At 34.0% G+C, this 21775-nt stretch overlaps 3 protein-coding genes across 4 annotated transcripts; 2 read left to right on the top strand and 1 right to left on the bottom strand.

Moving 5' to 3' along the window:
• Nucleotides 1-911: 911 nt before the first annotated feature.
• On the top strand, nt 912-3157 carry LOC103851516 (L-type lectin-domain containing receptor kinase I.7-like). Its single transcript, XM_009128370.2, is given in 2 exon segments — nt 912-2500; nt 2503-3157. Coding segments are annotated over 2 exon segments (1992 nt in total). The 5' UTR covers nt 912-1012; the 3' UTR covers nt 3007-3157.
• Nucleotides 3158-3487: 330 nt separating this feature from the next.
• Nucleotides 3488-7589, top strand: LOC103851517 (interactor of constitutive active ROPs 3). 2 transcript variants are annotated; one of them, XM_033285688.1, is made up of 4 exons: nt 3488-3712; nt 5229-5330; nt 5628-5802; nt 6024-7589. In XM_033285688.1, the coding sequence occupies exons 2-4, from the start codon at nt 5311-5313 to the stop codon at nt 7428-7430; spliced, it is 1602 nt and encodes a 533-aa protein (XP_033141579.1). In that variant the 5' UTR covers nt 3488-3712; nt 5229-5310; the 3' UTR covers nt 7431-7589. The 2 variants fall into 2 exon arrangements, with proteins under 2 accessions (XP_033141579.1, XP_018512443.1); XM_018656927.2 differs by lacking the exon at nt 3488-3712 and adding an exon at nt 4962-5068 and having other exon boundaries at nt 5228-5330.
• Nucleotides 7590-8925: 1336 nt separating this feature from the next.
• LOC103851518 (dof zinc finger protein DOF5.3) lies at nt 8926-10438 on the bottom strand. The gene is made up of 2 exons (XM_009128372.2): nt 10130-10438; nt 8926-9941 (listed from the first exon to the last, which is right to left on the bottom strand). The coding sequence occupies exons 1-2, from the start codon at nt 10151-10153 to the stop codon at nt 9189-9191; spliced, it is 777 nt and encodes a 258-aa protein (XP_009126620.1). The 5' UTR covers nt 10154-10438; the 3' UTR covers nt 8926-9188.
• Between the last annotated feature and the right edge of the window lie 11337 nt (nt 10439-21775).

A 21775-nucleotide genomic window follows, 5' to 3' on the forward strand; every position in this document is an offset into this window, starting at 1 on the left:
AAAATATTGATAGTTTCAGTACCTCTAATGTACATGATGAAAAAGCTGATCCAAAGTATTTTCTATTGACTGAACAATTAAAGATGCATATACCATGCAAACCAAAGTATATAGATGATAACAAATGTACAAAAACTTTCCATGATACTACAAAGTTTAATACAAACATTAATAAATGATGAGGAGCATAAGAAAGTGTATGACATTGCTATTGATTTGATTGGCTTGATTCTAACTTTCAAATTATTTGTATTTCATTCAAATTTTTATTTCGGTTTAGGTTCGGTTTATATTTTTGGGTCTAGATATTTTGTCTAAATCTAGGTACAAGGGGGCTTTGAGACTGATTTTGAGATAGGTTCTGCAAGATCTTTTGCTTCAGCACTTCTCTCCATTTACATCTCAGTGTCATGGATTATACGATTTGACTTGACCATGGTTAAGGTTTTGTTCCTTGCATTTGAATTCTCTAGGTTTTTTCTATGGTTATGGTTATCACATACTCAAAAATGGGAAAATAATATGTTTTTTTTTTAAATTGCTCTGGATTAAACTAAGCAAGTCTCTTATGTACTTCTTCTAATTTTGAATAATTTTGGAAGATGTAGAGCACATTATTGAAGATTTATCTTCCTCATTTACTAATGTTCAAGTCAACTTTGAGGAAGGTTATACTCTGGTTATGAATACTATTCTTCCTCAAAAGTTGATCTTGACAATGATATTGACGTATAAAATATGCATATTATATTATAGAGAAGAGGTGTTATTCGTTAATTTGTAAGTTTAATGAGTTGACTTTGAAGTCATACTCAAATCCATTGCTGTCTTGACTAGGACATGTGTTTGAAAGTCTTACCAAGGAAAAGGCATTATACCGTAAAAGATTCTAAATCATTCAATCAATATTTAACTTTGATGTCAATTCATCTTCAATGGGGTCTCTACTACAACCATTTGGATCAGAGAAACAAAAAAGGAAGAAACAAAACTCTCTCTTGTTTCATTACCGATGATTCGAGGATTGCTTCTTGGAATCATTTTGATGTTATACTGTGTTTGCCCATCATTTCAACAAGACACCACGTTTGTCTACAACGGCTTTGACCAAGGAGATCATCGTCTTCATCTTGACGGCAGTGCAATAATCCTTCCAAAAAAACATGTCCTGCAACTAACAAATGCAACAGCAACGCAAATAGGTCACGCTTTCTTTCAGGAGCCTGTTGACTTCAACTCATCCGAGCCAGTCTCTTTCTCCACACATTTCGTCTGTGCGCTGCTCCCTGTAGGCGAGACCAGTGGCCACGGCATGGCGTTCTTTGTGTCTCACTCCACTGACTTCAAAGGCGCGGAACCTAGTCGATTCTTCGGTCTTTTCAACGCCAACGGATCTGCTTCCACGCGTGTGTTGGCTGTTGAGCTTGATATAGCTAAAGCTCCAGATGTGGGAGACATCAGTGACAATCATGTTGGGATTGATGTGAACAGTGCAAAGTCCGTGATCTCTGCCAACGCATCTTATTTTTCAGACAAGAAAGGTAGAAAGATAGACATGAAACTATTAAGTGGAGATCCTATTCAGGTTTGGGTGGATTATGAAGGAACAACACTCAACGTTTCACTGGCTCCTCTCAGAAACAAGAAACCAAGCCAGCCTCTTTTGTCATCAACGTCCATCAATCTTACCGAGATTGTGCAAGGCAGAAGAATGTTTGTCGGGTTTTCTGGTGCAACCGGGTCAACCATGACCTACCAGTACATACTCGGGTGGAGTTTTAGCAAAACCATGGCGTCTCTTCAGAAGATTGACGTCTCAAAGCTCCCCAAAGTTCCCCATCCCCACAATAAAATCAAGTCTACATCTCTGGTGCTTGATGCTCTCCTTGGTTTAATAAGTTTATTAGTTTTGGGTCTTCTTACTGGAGCAGCTTATATGTATAGGAAGAACTTGTACGCCGAGGTAAGAGAGGAATGGGAGAAGGAATATGGTCCGTTCAGGTATTCATATAAGTCTCTATACAAAGCAACTAAAGGGTTCAGTAGAAACGAGTTTCTTGGGAGAGGAGGTTTTGGAGAAGTCTACAAAGGAACACTAGAACTTAGAGAAGTGGCTGTGAAGAAAGTCTCACATGACGGTGAGGAAGGTATGAAGCAGTTTGTGGCTGAGATCGTTTGCATGAGGAGGCTAAAACACCGAAGCTTGGTGCCGCTTCTTGGGTATTGCAGGAGGAAACATGAGTTATTATTAGTCTCTGAGTACATGCCAAATGGTAGCCTTGACCATTACTTGTTTAATCATGATAGATCGACTCTCCCCTGGTGGAGAAGATTTGCCATCCTCAATGACATTGCGTCAGCTCTTAGCTACTTGCATACGGAAGCTGAACAAGTTGTTATACACAGAGATATCAAAGCTGCTAACGTTATGTTGGACGCAGAGTTTAATGGAAGGTTGGGAGATTTTGGTATGTCCAGGTTATACGACCGAGGGACTGATCATCCAACACCACAACGGCTGCAGTTGGAACTGTTGGTTACATGGCACCTGAGATTACAACAATGGGACCTTCCACTGGAACTGATGTATACGCCTTTGGTGTTTTCTTGCTTGAAGTAACCTGTGGGAGGAGACCAGTGGAACCTGGCTTGTCGGCTGCGAAGCGGTTTCTGATCAAATGGGTTTGTGATTGCTGGAAAAGATCTTCTTTGATTGATGCTATAGATCCAAGGTTGGCAGAGTTCTCATCAAAAGAAGTTGAGAGAGTTCTGAAAGTCGGTTTGCTTTGTGCAAACCTTGCTCCAAGTGCAAGACCGTCCATGGAACAAGTGGTGCAATACTTAAACGGGAACCTAGCTTTGCCGGAGTTTTGGCCATATTCTCCCGGGATTGGAGTTATCATCCCACCACCACAGCTCATGCTCCCTTCACTATCACTGTCTTCTTACTCATCCAACAACTCTATGTTTATGACTCACTCAATCGTCTACGGGAGTGGACGATGAAAGTTTCTAACAACTTCCCTCTTTTTTGGCCCTCTTAATATCGACTGTTTCATTCATAGGCTCACACCATGTCCATTCAAGAGTCAAGACTGATATTTTGTTTAAATTCTTGCAATTGCTTTTCTAAATATAAGGCAAGTTGTTGTCACTCTTTTATTCTAAGGCCATGAGGCAGTTACAGAGTAAAGACAGTCAAGCATTATAGATTTTCCAAAAGCTACAAAACTAGAGAGATGATTTACTTTTTTTTTTTTTGACAACAGATGATTTACTTAAATATTTACATCTAGACACACATGTTGAAACTAAACAACTAATGTAAACGGAAGCTTTGGCGAAAATAGACAATAAATCAATTGTTGAGAAAATACAAGTGAATAAGAAACTATACAACTAATGTAAACTATACAATAAATAATTACCAAAAGTAACCTAGCATACATGTAGCGTATAAAAGATTCCCGGGTCTGAAAACCGGAAATTGAAATTCAAAAAAATAATGAATGGAAACACACTATACAGTCAAAACGACAAAGGAGTACGCTTTGTCTGGCTGCGTTTTGGAATAACCTTTATGTTCCCTTCTCTCCTCTCTTTCTTTTTCTCTCAAACTACTCACTGCCCAAAGCCACAACACAACACACACACTATACTCTACCCACTTCTCTCTCTCTCACATCTCCCACTGTTTACTCTTTTGATTCAGGTTTTGCTTCTCAAATCTCTCTCTCTACCCATTTTTTTTTTCACATTTTTGTTGTTCCTCTGATTTTTGTTCTGATCATATTTTATTTGTATCACAAGACCTTTAGCTACACTGCTTTCCTGCAAAAAAAAAAGTAGTTTCTTTTCCGTGTGAAAAGTTCCCTTTTTTGGATATTCCACATTCTACGTTTCTAGTTTCGTTTAATTGAAGAAAGCTCGAGTCTTTGTGTGTTTTCATTCCTGTAAATGAAATGAATATCTTGGAACTTGAATTATTTTTTTCCATGGAATTACAACTATAGGGTTTAGCCTTATTGGTGCTTGAAACACTAAAGATGTTTCTTCTTTTATTTTGTGGTATTCTTATTTCAGCTTATAGTTCTTCATATATAGTCTAATTATATATTTTAAAAAAATTCTTTTTTTTCTTTGTTTTGTAACTTTTAAGGTTAAATGTTGAAGCTACTTCTGTGCTGCCCTGTGATTGTTTGCTTATGCTTACTTTATGTGATTGCTTGATTCACTCAAGTTTTTTTTTATAAACTAGATTCTCCTTTTTCATGGAAAAGTTCATTCAGTAAATCATATACTACTATATTTTATTTTATTTCTGCTTGTCTTGTCTTTGAGTTTAGTAGTAATTTATATAAATTTTATGTGAAAGATGTTTAGTCCTTCATTATGAATCATTGTAGTAGTTCTTCAACGTCTAAGTCGCCTCCTTTCACGGCAATAATGGAGGAAAGGTTGGAACTTGATGTAAAAAAACGACAGTTGTAACCCCTCTTGTGTTCCATTTAGGAGTGTTAATCTTGTAGGGACATTAATGTAAATCTACCACATTATGTGCTGCTTGTGTAGTTGTGTGTAGGACCCCTTGGTACCAGCCTTACATGATGATAGGTTGTGAACATTACATAGTCAAGAGGGCAACAAAAGGACGTTTCCTTTTTTTTTGTGACTTTATATTCAAACTGCTTGTGTAGTTAACATCAGTGGTTACAGTGTCATGATATGAATTGGTCTTTCTTTGTTTTGTTTGGGTTTATTTGTGTAACTCCGGAACAAAAACTCAGCTATGCAGTCTCTAAAATCATCATTTGGCATTTTGGCATTTTGGCATTATGCTTATGGTTCACCTGAGATTTTGACTGAATGTATCTGTCTCATTTATAAATTATTGACTCAACTCTTGTATTATCCTTTGAGTGAAATATTAATGACCAAGATTGTTTTGTGGTGTTATATAGATGTTTGATCAGGACACAGTCCAATCTCCAATGTTTATGTCAACATAAGACATTAGTAAGAAGTGCAAGAAAACATTTTATATCTTCTTTAAAATGTTCATTTTCTGGTAATAGATTTGATTACAGACGTTAGTATATTTTTTGAACTCTTATTCTTTCTTTGTAATAACTCCTATCATGTTTTTTCTGCCATTGGATTTGTTATATGTGTCTCCATCTTTCTGCAATAAATATTCATGAGCTCTCTACACTTCTTGGTGGGTCAGGGCTACATTGAAGAAGCTGGACATATCTTTTCGGTAAACCCAAAAGATACTCATCCTGTGCATTTGAGGGATAATATCACAGTATGATGACCCAAAAGGCAAGGTAAAATCTTGGTTCTTGTCTTTCTATATAGTAGTTTTTTCTTTGCATTTATGGCTTGATTCTTCTCCCCTTGTGTGGTTTTCTTGTGGGATTTGTTTTTTCTACAATGAATCTTAAAGGTTGCATTCTTGTGGTCCTCAATACTTATTGCTTTCTGTTTAATCAAAATCCATTATCAAACCTCTAATGATCTGTTACTATTAGTAAAAAAAAAAATCCTTTCTCTGGCACATTTGTTTGCAACCGTTGAGTGTGAATATCTTCTTGTGGTTTTAATCTGTGTGTGTTTGGGGGCAGAAATGGATCTCAAGATGTTCCCAAGAAGGTGTCTCCTCGAGCTGCTCGGCCACTGAAGATACCAGCGCTAGAGCCTGACTCCTCTTCATCTCCTGTCTCAGCTAATAGCAGAACACCAAAGGATAAAAGCCCAAAAGTTCCAGACCGTAGGTCTCCACGCAGCCCTGTCTCCGAGGTATGACCCTCTTGTACTAAAGCTTGTATCAGATTCAATCTAAGTGTCTTGAAAAATATTTCATAGATTCTCTTTTATTTGCATGATCCAAAATAAACCTTTCCATCATAACATGCTTCTGTATTGACTTTGGGGCCTATGTGATATATAGTTAGGTAGAGCATTTAGTTTGGAGTTGTTGAGAGATGAAAATGTAACACTCCATGCTTGTTTGTTAACAGAAGAAGAGGCCAAGCAGAATAACGGAGCTTGAATCGCTAGTCTCCCAACTTCAAGAGGAGCTAAAGAAGGCGAAAGATCAAGTGACAGTGTCTGAGACAGCAAAGAAGCAAGCAGAGGAAGAAGCAGAAGAGTCCAGGAAAGAGCTACAAGAAGTTTCCTCTAAGCTCCAGGAGTCCCAGAACCAGTCTTTGGAAGTTTCAGCCTTGGAGGAATGTGATTTGGAGTTTGATGAAAGGAGAGGATTGGGTGTTGTTGTTCAGGAGATCAGACAACTCAAGCTTCAGATTGAGATGGTGGCTTCTTCTGAAGCTGGTCATGTGAAACAGGCTGAGCTGCGTAACTCGGAGATTCACCTTCTGAGGGGAAACTTAATGGACACACTTTTCTTAGTCGAGAATTTTAGGGACCAGCTCAAGGACTGTGAGGTGTCAGAGGCTGAAACTGAGGCTTTAGCCACTGAAACTCTTAGGCAACTGGAGAATGCTAAAAAGGCAGTGGAGGAACTGAAGTCAGATGGCGCAAAAGCAGTTGAAAGCTATAAGAAGATGGCGGCAGAGCTTGAACAGACGAAAGCTAGAATGGTATGGCTTGAAGGTCTTGTGACTAAGCTTCATGCCAATCCAGAGGATTTGGAAAACAATGAGACTTTTCTTAAAGACTATGAAGAAGTATCTTCCTTAAGATGTGAGGTAGAGAGACTGAGAGCAGCTCTAGAAGCTTCTGAACAAAAAGACCAAGAGGGGAACGTAGAGGCTTCTTCTCGGTTAAGGATACAAGCTGAACTCCAGTCTGAACTAAAGATAGCTAAGTCCGAGATAGACGAGCTAAAGGCGAGGCTGGTAGACAAGGAAACGGAACTACAGTTTGTTTCAGAGGAGAAAGATAACCTATACTCAAAACTGATGGACAACCAGAAGGAGACAGATGTTGAAGCTGAGCTGAAGCAACTAAGGGAGGAGTTGGAGAACCTGAAGGCGGACATGATGGATAAAGAGACAGAACTCCAGATAGTTTCAGACGAGAACGAGACACTGAAGTCAGATATCCACAAGAGGGAGAGAGATGTACAAGACGCGCTGGTGAAGTTAGGGATTGCAATGGAAGAGGCTGACAAGAGTAGCAAGAGAGCGGTTAGAGTCGCCGAGCAGCTAGATGCAACTCAAGCGTCGAACTCAGAGATGGAGACGGAACTCAGGAAGCTCAAAGTTCAGTCGAACCAGTGGAGAAAAGCTGCTGAAGCAGCTACCTCCATGCTCTCTGCTGGGAACAATAATGGGAAGTTCGGTGAGAATTGTGATCAGACGAACTCTCCTTACGCTGAGGATGTTGATGATGAAGTGACAAAGAAGAAAAATGGGAATGTGCTCAAGAAGATTGGTGTTTTGTGGAAGAAGCCTCAGAAATAGCTGGAGAATGACTAATATAATAATTGGAGTTGGATTATAAGAGCAACTCCTGTGACTCTGGTATTGATGTTAATTAGTAGTTTGAACTATGTTCTGGAAAGAAAAAAAACACTTGTTCGAAAGATTTGAGCTATGGTAATTTTATGTTTAAGCAAGTATTCAGGAGGGAGGGAGACTGTTAATTCTATTATTGATTTATTTGTTGCCTGCTAATATCAAAGGCAGCAAAGCCTCTGGCTCAGTTAGCAGGAACGGAATTATCGATGGGCCTAAAATAAGGCCCATGACGGCTTCTGTAACGGACAAAGGCCGTGTAGTTTAAAGAATCGCATCACAACAGTGATGTTGTTTGAGCTTACAATTACTTACCTTTTTTTTTGAGCTTACAATTACGTAGAGAGGCCGTGAGTCTTAAGGGGAAGGTATGTAATAGTAGAAATGAGACTGTGGAAGTATTTCTGATTCAGATGCTAGATTATGACACAGTTCCATTAACCCGAAACTCTGATTAGGTTTTAACCACTAAAACCAACCGGGATCAAATTCACAAAGATCGAAATTACAATACAATTCTATGAGAATAGAGTTTAGTTTTTTGGTGAAAAATATTAAGACTAGAGTTAGTTAGAACAAAAGAGTGTTTGTTTTTGTAACCAAATTAAAATACGATTTATGGTAAAAACACAGTTTCATGACACTAGGTTCCAGGTAAATAGTAAAAACAGTTTTATATGGTTCATAATCGGTCACCCAAATGTCAGTTGATGTTTGGATATTCTCCGAAAATTCATCATCTTCAACACCTATATTCACTTGTTCCATAACTAAACTCAGTATGTAAACATAGTGTAATTGGCATATTTGATTCATTAATTTAAAGTACATATATAATAAATACGTAATGCGTGTTGCTACAAGCCTACATGCATACACAAACGCGTGTTTCTGTATATAAAGCAAACTACCAACCAACTAAGATATGTTTCTATTCATTTTAAAACATTCTCTTAACTCCTAAGTATGTATTAGCCCATCTAATCAAAATTAGGTTAGGTGAGATCTTAGTCATCATTACTGGTCTTACATTCTCACCGCTTAAATCAAACAAAATCAAAATTTCTCGTCTAAATTAAAATAACTACATAGAGTACTCGTATATTCCATCGCATATATTAAACTAAGACCAGTCCACATTATACCAATATTTAATCAAAACTATACAACAACAATTACCAAAATTGATCCTTTACGTCACTAAATCAATTAAGTTTGTTGACAAAAAGACAAAACAAATCAATTAAGTAGAAACATCAACGTCATTGACCACGCCACTAAGAAGCCTCTTGAGAGAAATAACTAGTGGGATTCAGTGTGAGAAAATAGGGCTTAAAATTGACACACACAATTCCATTTCTTTGGTAAACTATTCATTGATATCTTCTCTTTGTTATTTTTCACCAGCAACTATATGAACTCCATAGACATTATTTGGAAATTAAAAAAAAAACAAAGGAGATGTCTCATTTAAAACATAGTGAAACAATGAACATACAAAAGAAAAAAACTCAACATTAATTTAGATCAGAAGAACAACCCCAACCCCATACTTAAAGTTTGAAACTCTTTGAAAAGCCCTAATATATCTAATATTATCTTAACCATTACATAAAATAGCTAGCCCCCATCTTTCATCCCAATACAAATATGATATTCAGACCCTAAATTAAAACCCAACTAAAATTGAGGTTTTAATTCGAACTACATTAAAGCACCAGAATTAATATAGTTCATGTTGGTCCAAATCTCTCTCCCTGAATCAATGTGATCTACATGACCACCTCCTCCTCCTCCCATGTTCATCTCTCCATTTACTTGCCATGGAAATCCCCATAAGACCTTGTTCGGATCACTCATGGCCATTTCCAAACCGCTACTCCCGTTTCCAAACACATAACCAGTGTTCTCCTTTTGCTGGCCTGTTCCAAACACACTCTCCATGTCAGACTGATGAGAGCTACCGAACTCTGAAGGAAACCCTAGCTGTGAAGAACTCCCCGGAGGTTGCTTGTTCAGCAGGGCAAAGGCTAAGCTAAGATCAATGTGTTCATTGTTACCGAACCCACCGAAACTCGCCGCCGAGAACGCTTTCCCGTCATGGGAAGCTGGTTCCGGGGTGGTTCTGAGGCTTCTTGTCGCCGAAGATGTGGACCGTTTGTTTTTCCGGCAGCCGCCTCCGACAGGAATGTTCCTTAGGGTTCCACCTTTTGTCCAGTATCTCTTGCATGATTTGCAGAAGTAGCGGGGCTGAGAGAGGCTGTAGTTGTTGTAGTAGCAAAACTTTGTGTTCGTTGAGTCGCAACGTGGACATCTCAGGGATAGCTCCGGTGGCTGTGGCCTCGCCGCCCCAGTCGCGGGAGAAGGTTTTTTCTGATCGTGATCTAGTTGTGTTGGGTTTGATGAACATGGTACTCCCATGGCTTCTCTAGCTTTGTTATAGTTCCCATAAACATCCTTAAAGACAAAGAAACCACATCAAGATTCTAATATAGAAAGAAAAGAAGAAAAAAAGCCATCAAGATTCTAATTTTAATAAACAAAAACAAGTAGTTAGAAATTGTATGTTTCAAAAAAAAGTTATTCAGAAATTGTAATGTTTCAAAAAAAAAGTTACTTAGAAATTGTGGATCTTAATCGTTTACCTGATGATGTAACAACTGATCCATAAGAGCTGAATCTGAGACTCCTTGAAGATTATTAGATGAGTATGAGGGTTATGTGAAGGAGCTGGAGATTGTTTCTTGAGATCAGAGAGAATGATGGATATGAGTAGAAACAAAAGGAAACGCCAAGCATATGTATTTATACATGGGAATGTGGGAGGAGGGTGACACGCTATTGTCCTGGCCTCGATCTAATATTATTTATGTAATGTAATATTCTGCGATTTATTGATATTCATAAACAATTGTATGAAGAATAATGTGAACCACAATTCGGAACGTGATTTGGAACAGACTATAAAGCCGCCGTTTATGATTTTTAATATATTTTTACGTAATCGTATCTTACTGTCCATTAATGAAGTATTTTGGACCTCACTGAAATGTTTTGTGAACAGCTAATTAAACAATAAATTACTTGATTACATTTTATAATTGTATAATGATTTTTCCACTGGTGTATTTTTAAAATTTTGTGTACATGCAGTATAACAGGAGGTGACAATTGGATCAATGATTTTGTAGAGTTTTAGATTTTTTTAACAAAATATCTCCTTATTATATATTAAAATGTATTCAACATTTTCTGAAATTATTGAAAATCCAAAGTTATTGGATTAGTTATCATAGAAATCATTTTAAAATTTTTATTACTGAAAAGTAGAAATTTCCTTTAGAATAGGCATATATAAAAATTGGAATGATTTGAGTGAATTTATTTTTTCTTGCTTAAATATTTGAGTATTATTTGTGGTTTAAAAAATCAGCATATATAAGTATAACCTCATATGATGATAAATAAGAAAATTTGAAATGGAAGATTTATTTAAGGCATTCTGGATTTTTAATTCTTTAACATCTTCTTAAGATTTGAACCTATCCATATAAATCAAAATCACTAATCTAATATGTCCTCATGTAGAAAGTCAAATAAATTCTGCCGTTTTTAATGATGTCTTAAAATTGTCTTTCAAGTTCTCGCTATGTTACTCCACAATAATGGACGGGTCAAATTTTTTTAGCAGTCAAATATATATGATGATGAGTTTCAATCGCTATCAAAAATGTGAAATCGATATACTTGATTAAGATGAACAGTGACCGTACGATGATGGATGAGAGATGGTGTTCTACCTCGGATTCTCATTCTCCACGCACTCTCATCCTCTTTTTATGTCTCAATAGTTCGTCGATGTGTCACCACATGGGACCTTTAGTCATCGCTACGTCTTGTTTTTTTCCTTATGGGACCGATCTTTTCAAGTAATTACCTTCATATCGTACTAGAGGAGTGGGCAAATATCTCTTTTCCCGTTGTGATCCATATTATATATTCTGATTCATCAATCTAAAAACAAATAAAAACGTGAATCTCTTACTCTTACACGTAGCAAATCATATACTATATATATTTGTTAAGGGCAAAACAAACCATGATCAATACATTTCAAATATATGCTGAAATCTAATCAATACTATTAAAACAGAAGCAATTTTTATCTACTTACAAATAGTCTAGGTTGGACAATTATATTTAATTACATTTTTTATTATTCTACTCATATCTAATTTAATTGTTAAATATACATTATACCTAAAATTAAGGAACTAACTAACTAATCTATTATTTTTAAACTAATGAATTTAATTTATATTAATTCAAAATTCAAATAACTAATCAATTATGTTTTAGTTATTAATGTAATAAATAATTATATATATATATATTCATTCGTATATATACAACTATATATTAATCCAAATGCAAAAAAAAAAAATTGTTCAAAACCCTCACCAAATACATAAAAATATAATTCTTATAGTAGAGTACTAAAATATATATAAATACATATTATAAAATAAATATTAACAGTAATTATATGATGTAACATGTTACTATTGATAGTTTTATGAATATATTTTTACGGATTACTCAAACAGACATAAAATATATATATCAAATATATACTAATTGAACAAATATATTAACACAAATATATCATAAAACATTACATTAACATAAATCGAAGCCAGAGAGTAAGAGTCAATATTTTAATTGTTTAAAAATAAAATTATATATATAAATTATAAAAAAATTAAGAACTAAATATATTAAAATATATATCAAAATTAAAATTATAAATATTTACATTTCTAATGCGAATAATGAAATTAAATTTAAAATTTAAAATAAGCCATAGATAAAACATCAAAAAGTATCTAATAACTAAATAAACAATTATACTTTTTTTTTGAAAATGTAAATCATTAATTTGTAATAGACGTATACACATTATTGCTCAAATCTATTTTATTTTTAACATGCATCCACTCAAATATTAATCCATTAACAAGATGGAATTTTAGTTGGACTAAAATTGTATTAAAATTGGAATATCAATTTCATAATATATTCACTATTCTTCTGAACATTCATGAATATATATTACAATACTCAAAATATAATAATAAATCAAACCGGATTACATATTGGGTCATCTATCAGTTCAACCGATAACCAGATCTCGGGTTTTAGCGGTTGTTACGGGTTTTATAGAATTTTTAAATAACAGTTTTTTTTAAACTAAAATGGATTACTTATGAACTACCGAATTTGGCAATTTAACTGCGGATTGGATCGGGTTTCAAAACATTGAATATAATGTTTCATTCGTAATATCTAAGTGTAGATACAATTAAAATACAAATTTATATCAAATAAATTTGGAATGTTTCGAAAATAATTCCGCGCTTTGAAAGCGCGGGTCAAAATCTAGTATGCCCTTGAAACACAACAAAAATATTTCACAAATACTAATTACCAGGGACGCTCCTGACGGGAGCGGGATGAAACGATCGCCTAGAGACCCCCACCTTTTTAAAAAAATCATCAAAAAATCATTAATAAATGAGCCCCCAATTTCTTAATTGATTATAATTGGGTCTCTAATTCTTTTATCCTTTTACAAATAATTTTTTTTTTGCCCAAGGCCTATGAAATATTTTTTTAAAAATAATCTAGATAATTTTGTATGACAAAATGTTAACATAATGTAAAATCGAATGTTGTGAAATGCATAGAAGTCAAGATAAATGATTTGTTGAAACTTTTTGTTTGATGGTAAGGTTACTCAAGATTGTAGAAATTTGGCCTTCACATCCATCACCAATCTTATTTTAAAAAATAGAAACCATATATTTCAAAAAAATATATACACATATATAGTGACTTGGAACAAGCCTGTGAATGTGATATATAGGACCGCAAAACGTTTCTGTTTTCTTTTTTTAATATATGGGAATAAATTATTGATATATATTACTTTGTACAATATGTTAAATATATAGCTACTTAGGTTACTAATGGGCTTTGAGATATATTTAAAATAAATTTTATAGGATAACCATTTTTAATTTATTTTCATAGAAATAGTTTTCAAAAACGACCAAAAGAGATTTTATTAAATAATAAATATACATTTATACTTTAGGGTTAACTAATCTAGATTTATGATTTATAGTTAAAGAGTGAAGTTTTGAGGGTGGAATTTTAAAATTTTAAAAACTAAAAAATAAATATTATAATTTTCAAAATAAAAAGAGCTACTTTGGTTTTCTTTTTGGAATATTTTGGTGACAAAACTTAAAAATGATTATGTGAGAGAATTATTCTATATTTAAAGGTTTATCTCAACCCATTAGTATTATGTGTACCTATTCTGCATTTTATAAAGTAATGTGTATATTAATATTTTGCGGGGAAACAAACAAATCATAATGCAATAGTACTCAATAGTGAAACTCAACCAATAAGGTATGACAACTATCTTCATATACCAACTACAATACTAACCGACTGGTTATGGATATTATATAATTGATTTAATATGACCTACATTTAGTATATTCCAAATCTAATGTAAACAGGATTCAATAGTTACATGTTTTAAATTCTTAAATTTTATATGTAAATAAAGCACATGACTGAGTAAAGCACAGAATTGGCCGAAGAATGTGTAGGTCATGATGTGCTTGCATATAGTTGTATTATTCCATGGGGATTTAAAGTTCATAGAGACAACAAATCACACTAGCACATCGGTTTTCGGAAAAGAGACTTCTATGAAGACCAAGATTTGGTCTAAGGACCATACCATATCCACACATATACATCATAGTATATTATATTGATTTTTACTCCGTAATTTTATGCGTTTTTGAACGTTGTATCGTGGGAAGAGAGAATGAGTAGTAATTCCCATCAATTTTTAAACTTTGTATCGTGGGAAGAGATTTGTTTTTGTTGTTTTACTACAGAACATATGTTTCTTTATTACCAAACAAAAACTATTCAGTTTTATAGTATTGGGTTATGATTTTTAAAATATAGTATTAAATTTCTTAAATCCATTAGCATAGTTTTCTTATTTCGTTTTATTTTTTGATAAGATAAAAATACCATATTTTTAGCAGCCTGTGATTCATTCACAAACAATCATTGGGTTCCAAATATAAACTGACGATCATTATACCTCCCTTTGGACCCTACCTACTTGTGGCACCCAGTTTTTTCTCATAATCATGACCATATTCAAAAGAAAATTAAAGCACAAACAGTTCAGACACCTTTCCCTGATTATCAAATTTTATCTGTTTTTGTTTTTAAGCAAAGAGTGTATAAGAATGTAACTCACAAGAACCACAAGTCTAACTGTAATAAAAAAGTACCATATATGTCCAAAAGATAAATATGATGATTATATTGGTATATCAAACTAATATACAAACTTAATATGGATTAAAACTTGTGGAGGTCAGGAAACCGGATTATAGTGTGACAACATGGATCTTCCATTCAAAATCAGCAACCAAGAATCGAACAATATAATATGTCTACACATTAATAGAATTTGAAAAAATAACAGAGTTTTGGGTTGACCGGTCAAAGTTGTTTTAATTCAGTTGCTTTAGTAGACAAGTGACAAAACTGGAATTTCTTGGGCACTAAAAAGAAGATAAAGCAGATCGTATTGATAAGAGAGCTCTCACATAGTATGAATCATACTTCAACCTATCTCGACATGATGAAGTACTCATTATCATAGTTTGTAGTAAGAGTGATCGTTATCGTAATTTCTATATATATTGTACCCTTGAAATGGATTAAAGCAGTATTTATATTATTATTCCTATTGGACCTAATGATTCAATACTTAAAAAGTTTTAAAACATTTCTTCACTTGGTTTCTCAGTAAAAAAAACTAATTAACTAATGCAAAATAAGAAAAAAAAGTTTAATTAAGATTCGAGCTCAGAAAAGAAACTCCCAATAACTGTTGAGAAACTATTTACCATGTAAAGTGGCGGATCTATATAATATTTTAAATGAGCACATAAAAATTAACTAATTAATAAAAAATATTTTACTTTATAATTTGAAAAAATAGTGAATACGATAGATGAAAAAATCCGAAAAATGAAAGAAAAGATAACATAATGAAATTTGAACTCTAATTGAGTCGAGGGCAAAAAATGGTTTTTAACCAATTAAGCTGTGAAATTTTTAGCAACCTATATGCATTTGAGTTTAATTTTACATTTATGTGGTGGATGCTGCCCTCTTTATGTACAAGGTAGATCCGCCGTTGATCACGTAGTTGGTAAATCATATTAAAATTAAAATAAAATAAAATATCAATATAGCAAAGGTTAGAGATTCATTTTAAGAATCAATCCACTGCTGATAGTCTCTAACAGTGTTGGTCTGATTTATCCTAAGTGAATGCTAACTATAATTAATTGATAATGTTGCCAAATTGAGTAGTTGGCAGAAATGTGAGTAATTTTATTCTTTTTCTGCTCGTTAGTCTTTCCATTAGATGATGATTGTACCGTTGGTATGTGTGGTTGATGGTGTAAGCAATGGTGAAGTCCAAATCTTTATTACCGTCAGCATCATTGAGTTGGTCCATCTCATAATTATGTTTAAAAACTGTTGGTCTATATGTGCACTAAGATTCTGTTCGAAGAAATTAATTTGGATTAGTTAAAAAATGGATTCACAAATTGGGTTTCTACCAGTTTTGAAACTCGCCATAAATGATTTGCTTTTCTCTTACTCAACTTTAAGAAGCAGTTTCTAAACCTAATTTGCGTATCTAGTAGTTTTTGTAATTTTTCAAAACTAATTGTGTATATGGAACTAAAAATCATCAATCAGTTAAGTCATAACTTAGGTCACATTTGAAATTGGACTTACACCTTTTGTTTAAAATCCATAATTAGCAATAGGATTTTTGATGAATGTCAACACGGGTTGTACAAAAGAGAAATGTGAAGCAAATAAACAAACCCTAATTTCTGAATTATAAAACGTTTCTAAGAAGAAGACCTGGAAATTTCCGGGCAAATATTCGGTTGTAGGGCCAAGAGCAGAAGACTCAGAGTGATTGGCCGGTGGTATAATTGGGACCCATATGCCGTATATTGCATGACGCTTGTCGGCATTATGAAATGAATAATTTGGAGGAAGGATATCGAGGGAAGATAGGATGATAAGTGAGAGCAAGAAGTTGCAGCCTGATAGGTTTTGCATGTGGGGTCTCACTCACAGTCAGTGTACTTTAATCCAAACATTTTTCAAGTGTCATTCTACTCTTAAGTCTCTAACAAAATCATTAGAATCAAATTTCATTATACTCTAGTTAGTTGTATACAGTTAGTATATTTTAATACTGGACAAATGACTAATTAAATTATTATAAATTTATAACTTTATTACACATAGTGATCAATTACGTGCAATATATGTGATATTGGTGAACAATTTTATGGATAATGATTTCAAGATGAAATTTTTCCCTAATCACTTAGTAGATCGGTAGGCAGTTTTGCATATACGATATCCTCGATAGATAGATTCTTTACGTAGCAGACGACCATAATGAATGGACCTGCATGCATTACTCTGAAAGTTATGATAAGTTTTGCATCCTATAATATGTAAAAATAATATTATTTAGGATTTGACCCTATACAAGATTTGTCATATATGTGTTGAAAAATAATATTTTCGGTTTATTTTATGATTTTATCCAACACGATTCAACTGTATTATGTACACCCATATTTTTTTTTGTTAAATATTATATTCCTGTTTTATTGGATCTAATATTTAGTTTAAGAAAATTTAAATCCTTTCATTTCATGTTCAGTATTATGAAAAAAAGAAAACAAAGTAACATATTTGTTAGCGGATAAGTCTTTATTTGGGAAAATATCGTCAAATTCACTTTTCATATTTTATCATCTTCAACATATATGGTGCATGTATATGTTTATACAATAATTTGTTTTCCAGAAATTTTGTGTATTGACTTTAATTTCTTGGAATATTTCATATTGTATATTATAACTTTGGATTTCGTCTAGAAAAAATTATTGCCCTTTCTATTTGAACTCTTTTTTGTTTAACTTTAGGTTTGTAACCAAAAAGAAATATCTAGATGATTATTCTAACATATTATCTTTTATAAGGTAGGTTGGTTTTAATGGTGTTTAGTTGTTTTTAATCTATGATTTTTAACTTATATTTGGGATATATTTTTAGCATTCTTTTTTTTTGTGCACATATTTTTAGCATTCTTTTCTGCTGTTTTTTTTTGGTTCTACGAATTTATAAACTCACCGCTGTGTTTTTAGGTTTGTGTATTTTTCGTTAACGTTTGATCATTAATCTTCTGATTAAAAAAGCCACCTACTAGTTGAGAGAACACTAACCAAGACAAGAAACGTGTATAAAAGAAGATTTAGGATCGGATTAGGGATTTGAGGCGCAATTTCCAAAGGGACCCGCATATATTCTTGCCTCCATCTTCAAGCAAGGCACAAAAGCGTAGATTCCCATGCAGCTCTTTCTTTTTAGTTCTTGTCGTTACTTTTTTTCTTAAATCTTCGGAGCTTTTTTTGTTATCTCCACTTTAGTGAAAAATTCTCTCGATTTACGAAAATAGATTCGTTTTCACGATCTATGCTCTTTTTATTCATTCATTAAGTTTTGATTGGTATTATAACGTGCTCTTCTTACGCAAGCATATCAGCATATGATCTTTTATCTGTTTCTGTTTTAAGAAACTTTTCTTTCCTCTATATCTAAGCTAGTTTCTCAAAAGTAGATGATGACATGTGCTTTCAATTCATTACAATGTACTGTAACTTAACAAAAGTTAAACCGTTTCGAAAGAAAACTTCTCCGCATTCACAAATAATCATAAACTTCAGTCTTCAGCTAAGAAAATAACAACAGTTTTTAAATCTTATGTGAGGTTGTGAGTTCTGACCGAAAGTCCTCAGAATAGCAGTTTTTTTTTTACCAAAAAAAAAAAAAAAAGAATAGCAGTTTTTAAAAAAAAAATTGCATACGATTTTTTGGTATTTTTTACTCCCGAAAATATACGAAAAAAAAAACAATGGCATCTTCTTTTTTTTGACAAAAAAATTATGCCATCATCTTACAGATTTGTTTCATTTGATAATTTTTATTTGAAGAACTTTATCATTTTTAAAAATAGTGTGTGACGTAGACGAGTCATACAGATTTGCAGGTACGCGTATCACACGGTGGACCTGTAATAACTAATAACTTTTATCACACTGCGTGAAATTAGGCCTAGAGTCACCAGGCCGATGGGCTTTAACTACAAATTGATATTTTTATGAAATAAACAGTTAACAAACTGTGTTCGATAGTTGCACAAAGGAGGAAAAAAGTAGAGCAGAACAGTTTGGTGGTTCCATAACCGGTGAAAAATCAAATGTTCAGTAATTCAGGTAAACAGTTAAAAGACAACAACCAACTTCTCATTTACTCGCATTATTCTAAGACAAACGTCACAAACCTTTTGATCAGCCTCAATAACTCTTCTCCCAAATGATCAACTAGATCTTGCAATCTCCTTTACATCAGCCAACCACAGCCCATTCCGATAGTTCACTCCTCCAGAGCTAAAACCGTTGGCAGGTAACACCACATTCGTATCGGACCCATTCATTTGCTATGCAGTATATCACTGCATCCGCTGTATGTTGCATCTCGGTTAGACACAAATGGAGAAAACACCTTGTAGAGCTATTTCACATTCCATTTATTTTCTCCCATAAAGCTATTGTGATAGAGAAACGAGTTGGCTTCTTTGTAGTACACAAGTAAACTCTAATATTGTAACGCTCCGGCTGTTCAAGGCAAATGGGTTTTCCACGCCCGTTCACTCCTGTTGACTCTATTCCATCGGACGGGTAGTGCGTTAATTTTGCCAAAGTTTGAAATCATTGTTTACTAATCCTCCAATCATCACATGACATGTTCTTGTGCTTAGGCCTAACTCGCACGATATCGGGAATCACTTCCTGAAAGGTCACCCAGTCTTTCCACAACACCGGATCAAGCACGATTAACCCTAGAGTTTTAAACGGATGTATGACGGTAAAAGTAAGTACACTTTGGTGACATATGTAGCCAAATCAACTATGTTAAGCCTTTCCATATACCACAAACCAGAATGTTACAATTCACACCTTCTCAAAGAATGCAACATCTTCATGCGCTCCAAGATTGTTAGCCATGTTTGTGTGAGCCCTCACTGACTCCACACTCGTCTGAGTTCGGCTCTAATACCACTTGTAAGCCCAAACCACGGCTAATGGACCTCCCATGCCCGTTTACTCTACTCGTGGGCCCATCCCGTCTAACGTGCGATGCATTAATTTTTCTAAAGCTCGAAATCGTTGTTTACTGACTTTGCAATCACCACATGATATTTCTTCGTACTTTGACCTCACTCGTACGATATCGGAAATTACTTCCTGTAAAAAATCATTCTTTTGGTAGCATCTACTCTTCACTGATAACTTTATGTGTAAAAAGAGTTTATTTCAAAGTCTCTCATTACTTTTTGAAGATAATAAGGGATAAACAAAATACTTTCCCCTTACAGTATTTGAAGCGCTGTATTTTTCTTCTTCTTATGATTTAAGTTTTATTCTCTTTTAGACAACTAGAATAAAAAAAAACACAAAAAAATATAATATAAATTACAGATATCCGATTAATTTGTTATAATTGACATTAATTTTATACATTTTTGGTTTTGATTGACATTACTGTTATATAATATGTACTTTAATTTTATTTTAGATGTGAAACAAAATTACTTAGATTTATCAAAACTAGTTTTTTCATGTTGTTTCAACCATTGCCTGATATATGATGATTTTAGAAAAATTATTCAAGTGTAAAATCACGAGGGTCCTCGATCATCTTGGGATCCCTGAACGAATATTTTCTTATATTAACTGTCTGAGGAAATACTTTACAATAGTCGACGAAACATTTTTCTGGTGATAATTTCATGAATTTTTGAATGTTACAAAAACTTTCAAGTGATCTATATTTGTTTTTAATAAATATATACACAACTGAGTGTTCCTAAGAAAATTGTTTCTGATTTTTTTACAGAATTATGTAAGAACTTATAAGTTGATGGCTCTTTGACCGCTGGGAGTCAAACCCAGGTCTACTGTTTGGAAGGCAAATATCCTAACCGTTAATCTATTTGGAAAAGTGGTGTCTAGGTTTTGAATAGTCATTTGGCATACAATACAACCTCAAAACTCTAGCTAGCATTCACTAAGCATTCTTGTGCTATAAAAATAGGATATGCAGATGAAGGAGGCGGCCGGGGACAGCTAGGGCCCCAGGGTCATGCTAGGTGAAACATTCGCAACATGCTCCCAAAATTTTTGAAAAAATTATATACAAATAAGCCCCGAAAAAAAAATTTTAGACCTCCAAATTTGTAAAAAAATATTTTTACGTGAACACAGTCACAAGCTTCCAAAATCTCATGGCCGGCCCTGGGGACAGCCACTACGTTTCGAACCGCTCCTCAAATCCTGAACAACTTAGTACCATATACCAAACAGGAGAATAAAAAGATACATCCATAAAACACTAACAAGTCACCTTCTTCAGTTGAAAAAGCTATATCTCATGCTAAGCTTTTCCGCAAGTTAAAACCTGCTTTTCTTTTCTTCCTTTTCATCACTTGTCGCTCCACACTCAATTGAACTTTTCTCAGATTGGTATTCTCCTTGCCTACATTGTCTGTATCAATACAAGGACTTGGATGCTCCCATGCTGTTGTTGCCTGTTAATCTTCCTGCAAAAGGAACCGCAAAAATACACAAATTTACACTGCAAACTGAGTACCCAAAATAGCCATTCTCTAATTTTCAAACAAAGATTCAAATGGTATAAGATGTTGAGCTCAATTAAAACAATGTTCATATAAACATATCACTAAAATGAAAAATGAAGAAAGAGATTATCAGAACGAAAGATAGATCCAGGAATCAAAGCACTTAACAGTTGAAGAAAAAGGAGGCCGAGTGGGAACAGAGCGACTCGATCTAGGGATTCGGGGAGGTGAGCAATCGAGATAATTCTTTTCTGAATCACTTTTCTTCGGAAGCCAATTGTCTTCGTCTTTCCCATAGATATCTAAGAGCTCCATATACATTCCTACACTCACTAAGAAGCAACCAAGATATAAAGAAGGAGAAATCCGG

This window comes from Brassica rapa, chromosome A02, assembly GCF_000309985.2.
Source record: "Brassica rapa cultivar Chiifu-401-42 chromosome A02, CAAS_Brap_v3.01, whole genome shotgun sequence".
Lineage (NCBI taxonomy): Eukaryota > Viridiplantae > Streptophyta > Magnoliopsida > Brassicales > Brassicaceae > Brassica > Brassica rapa.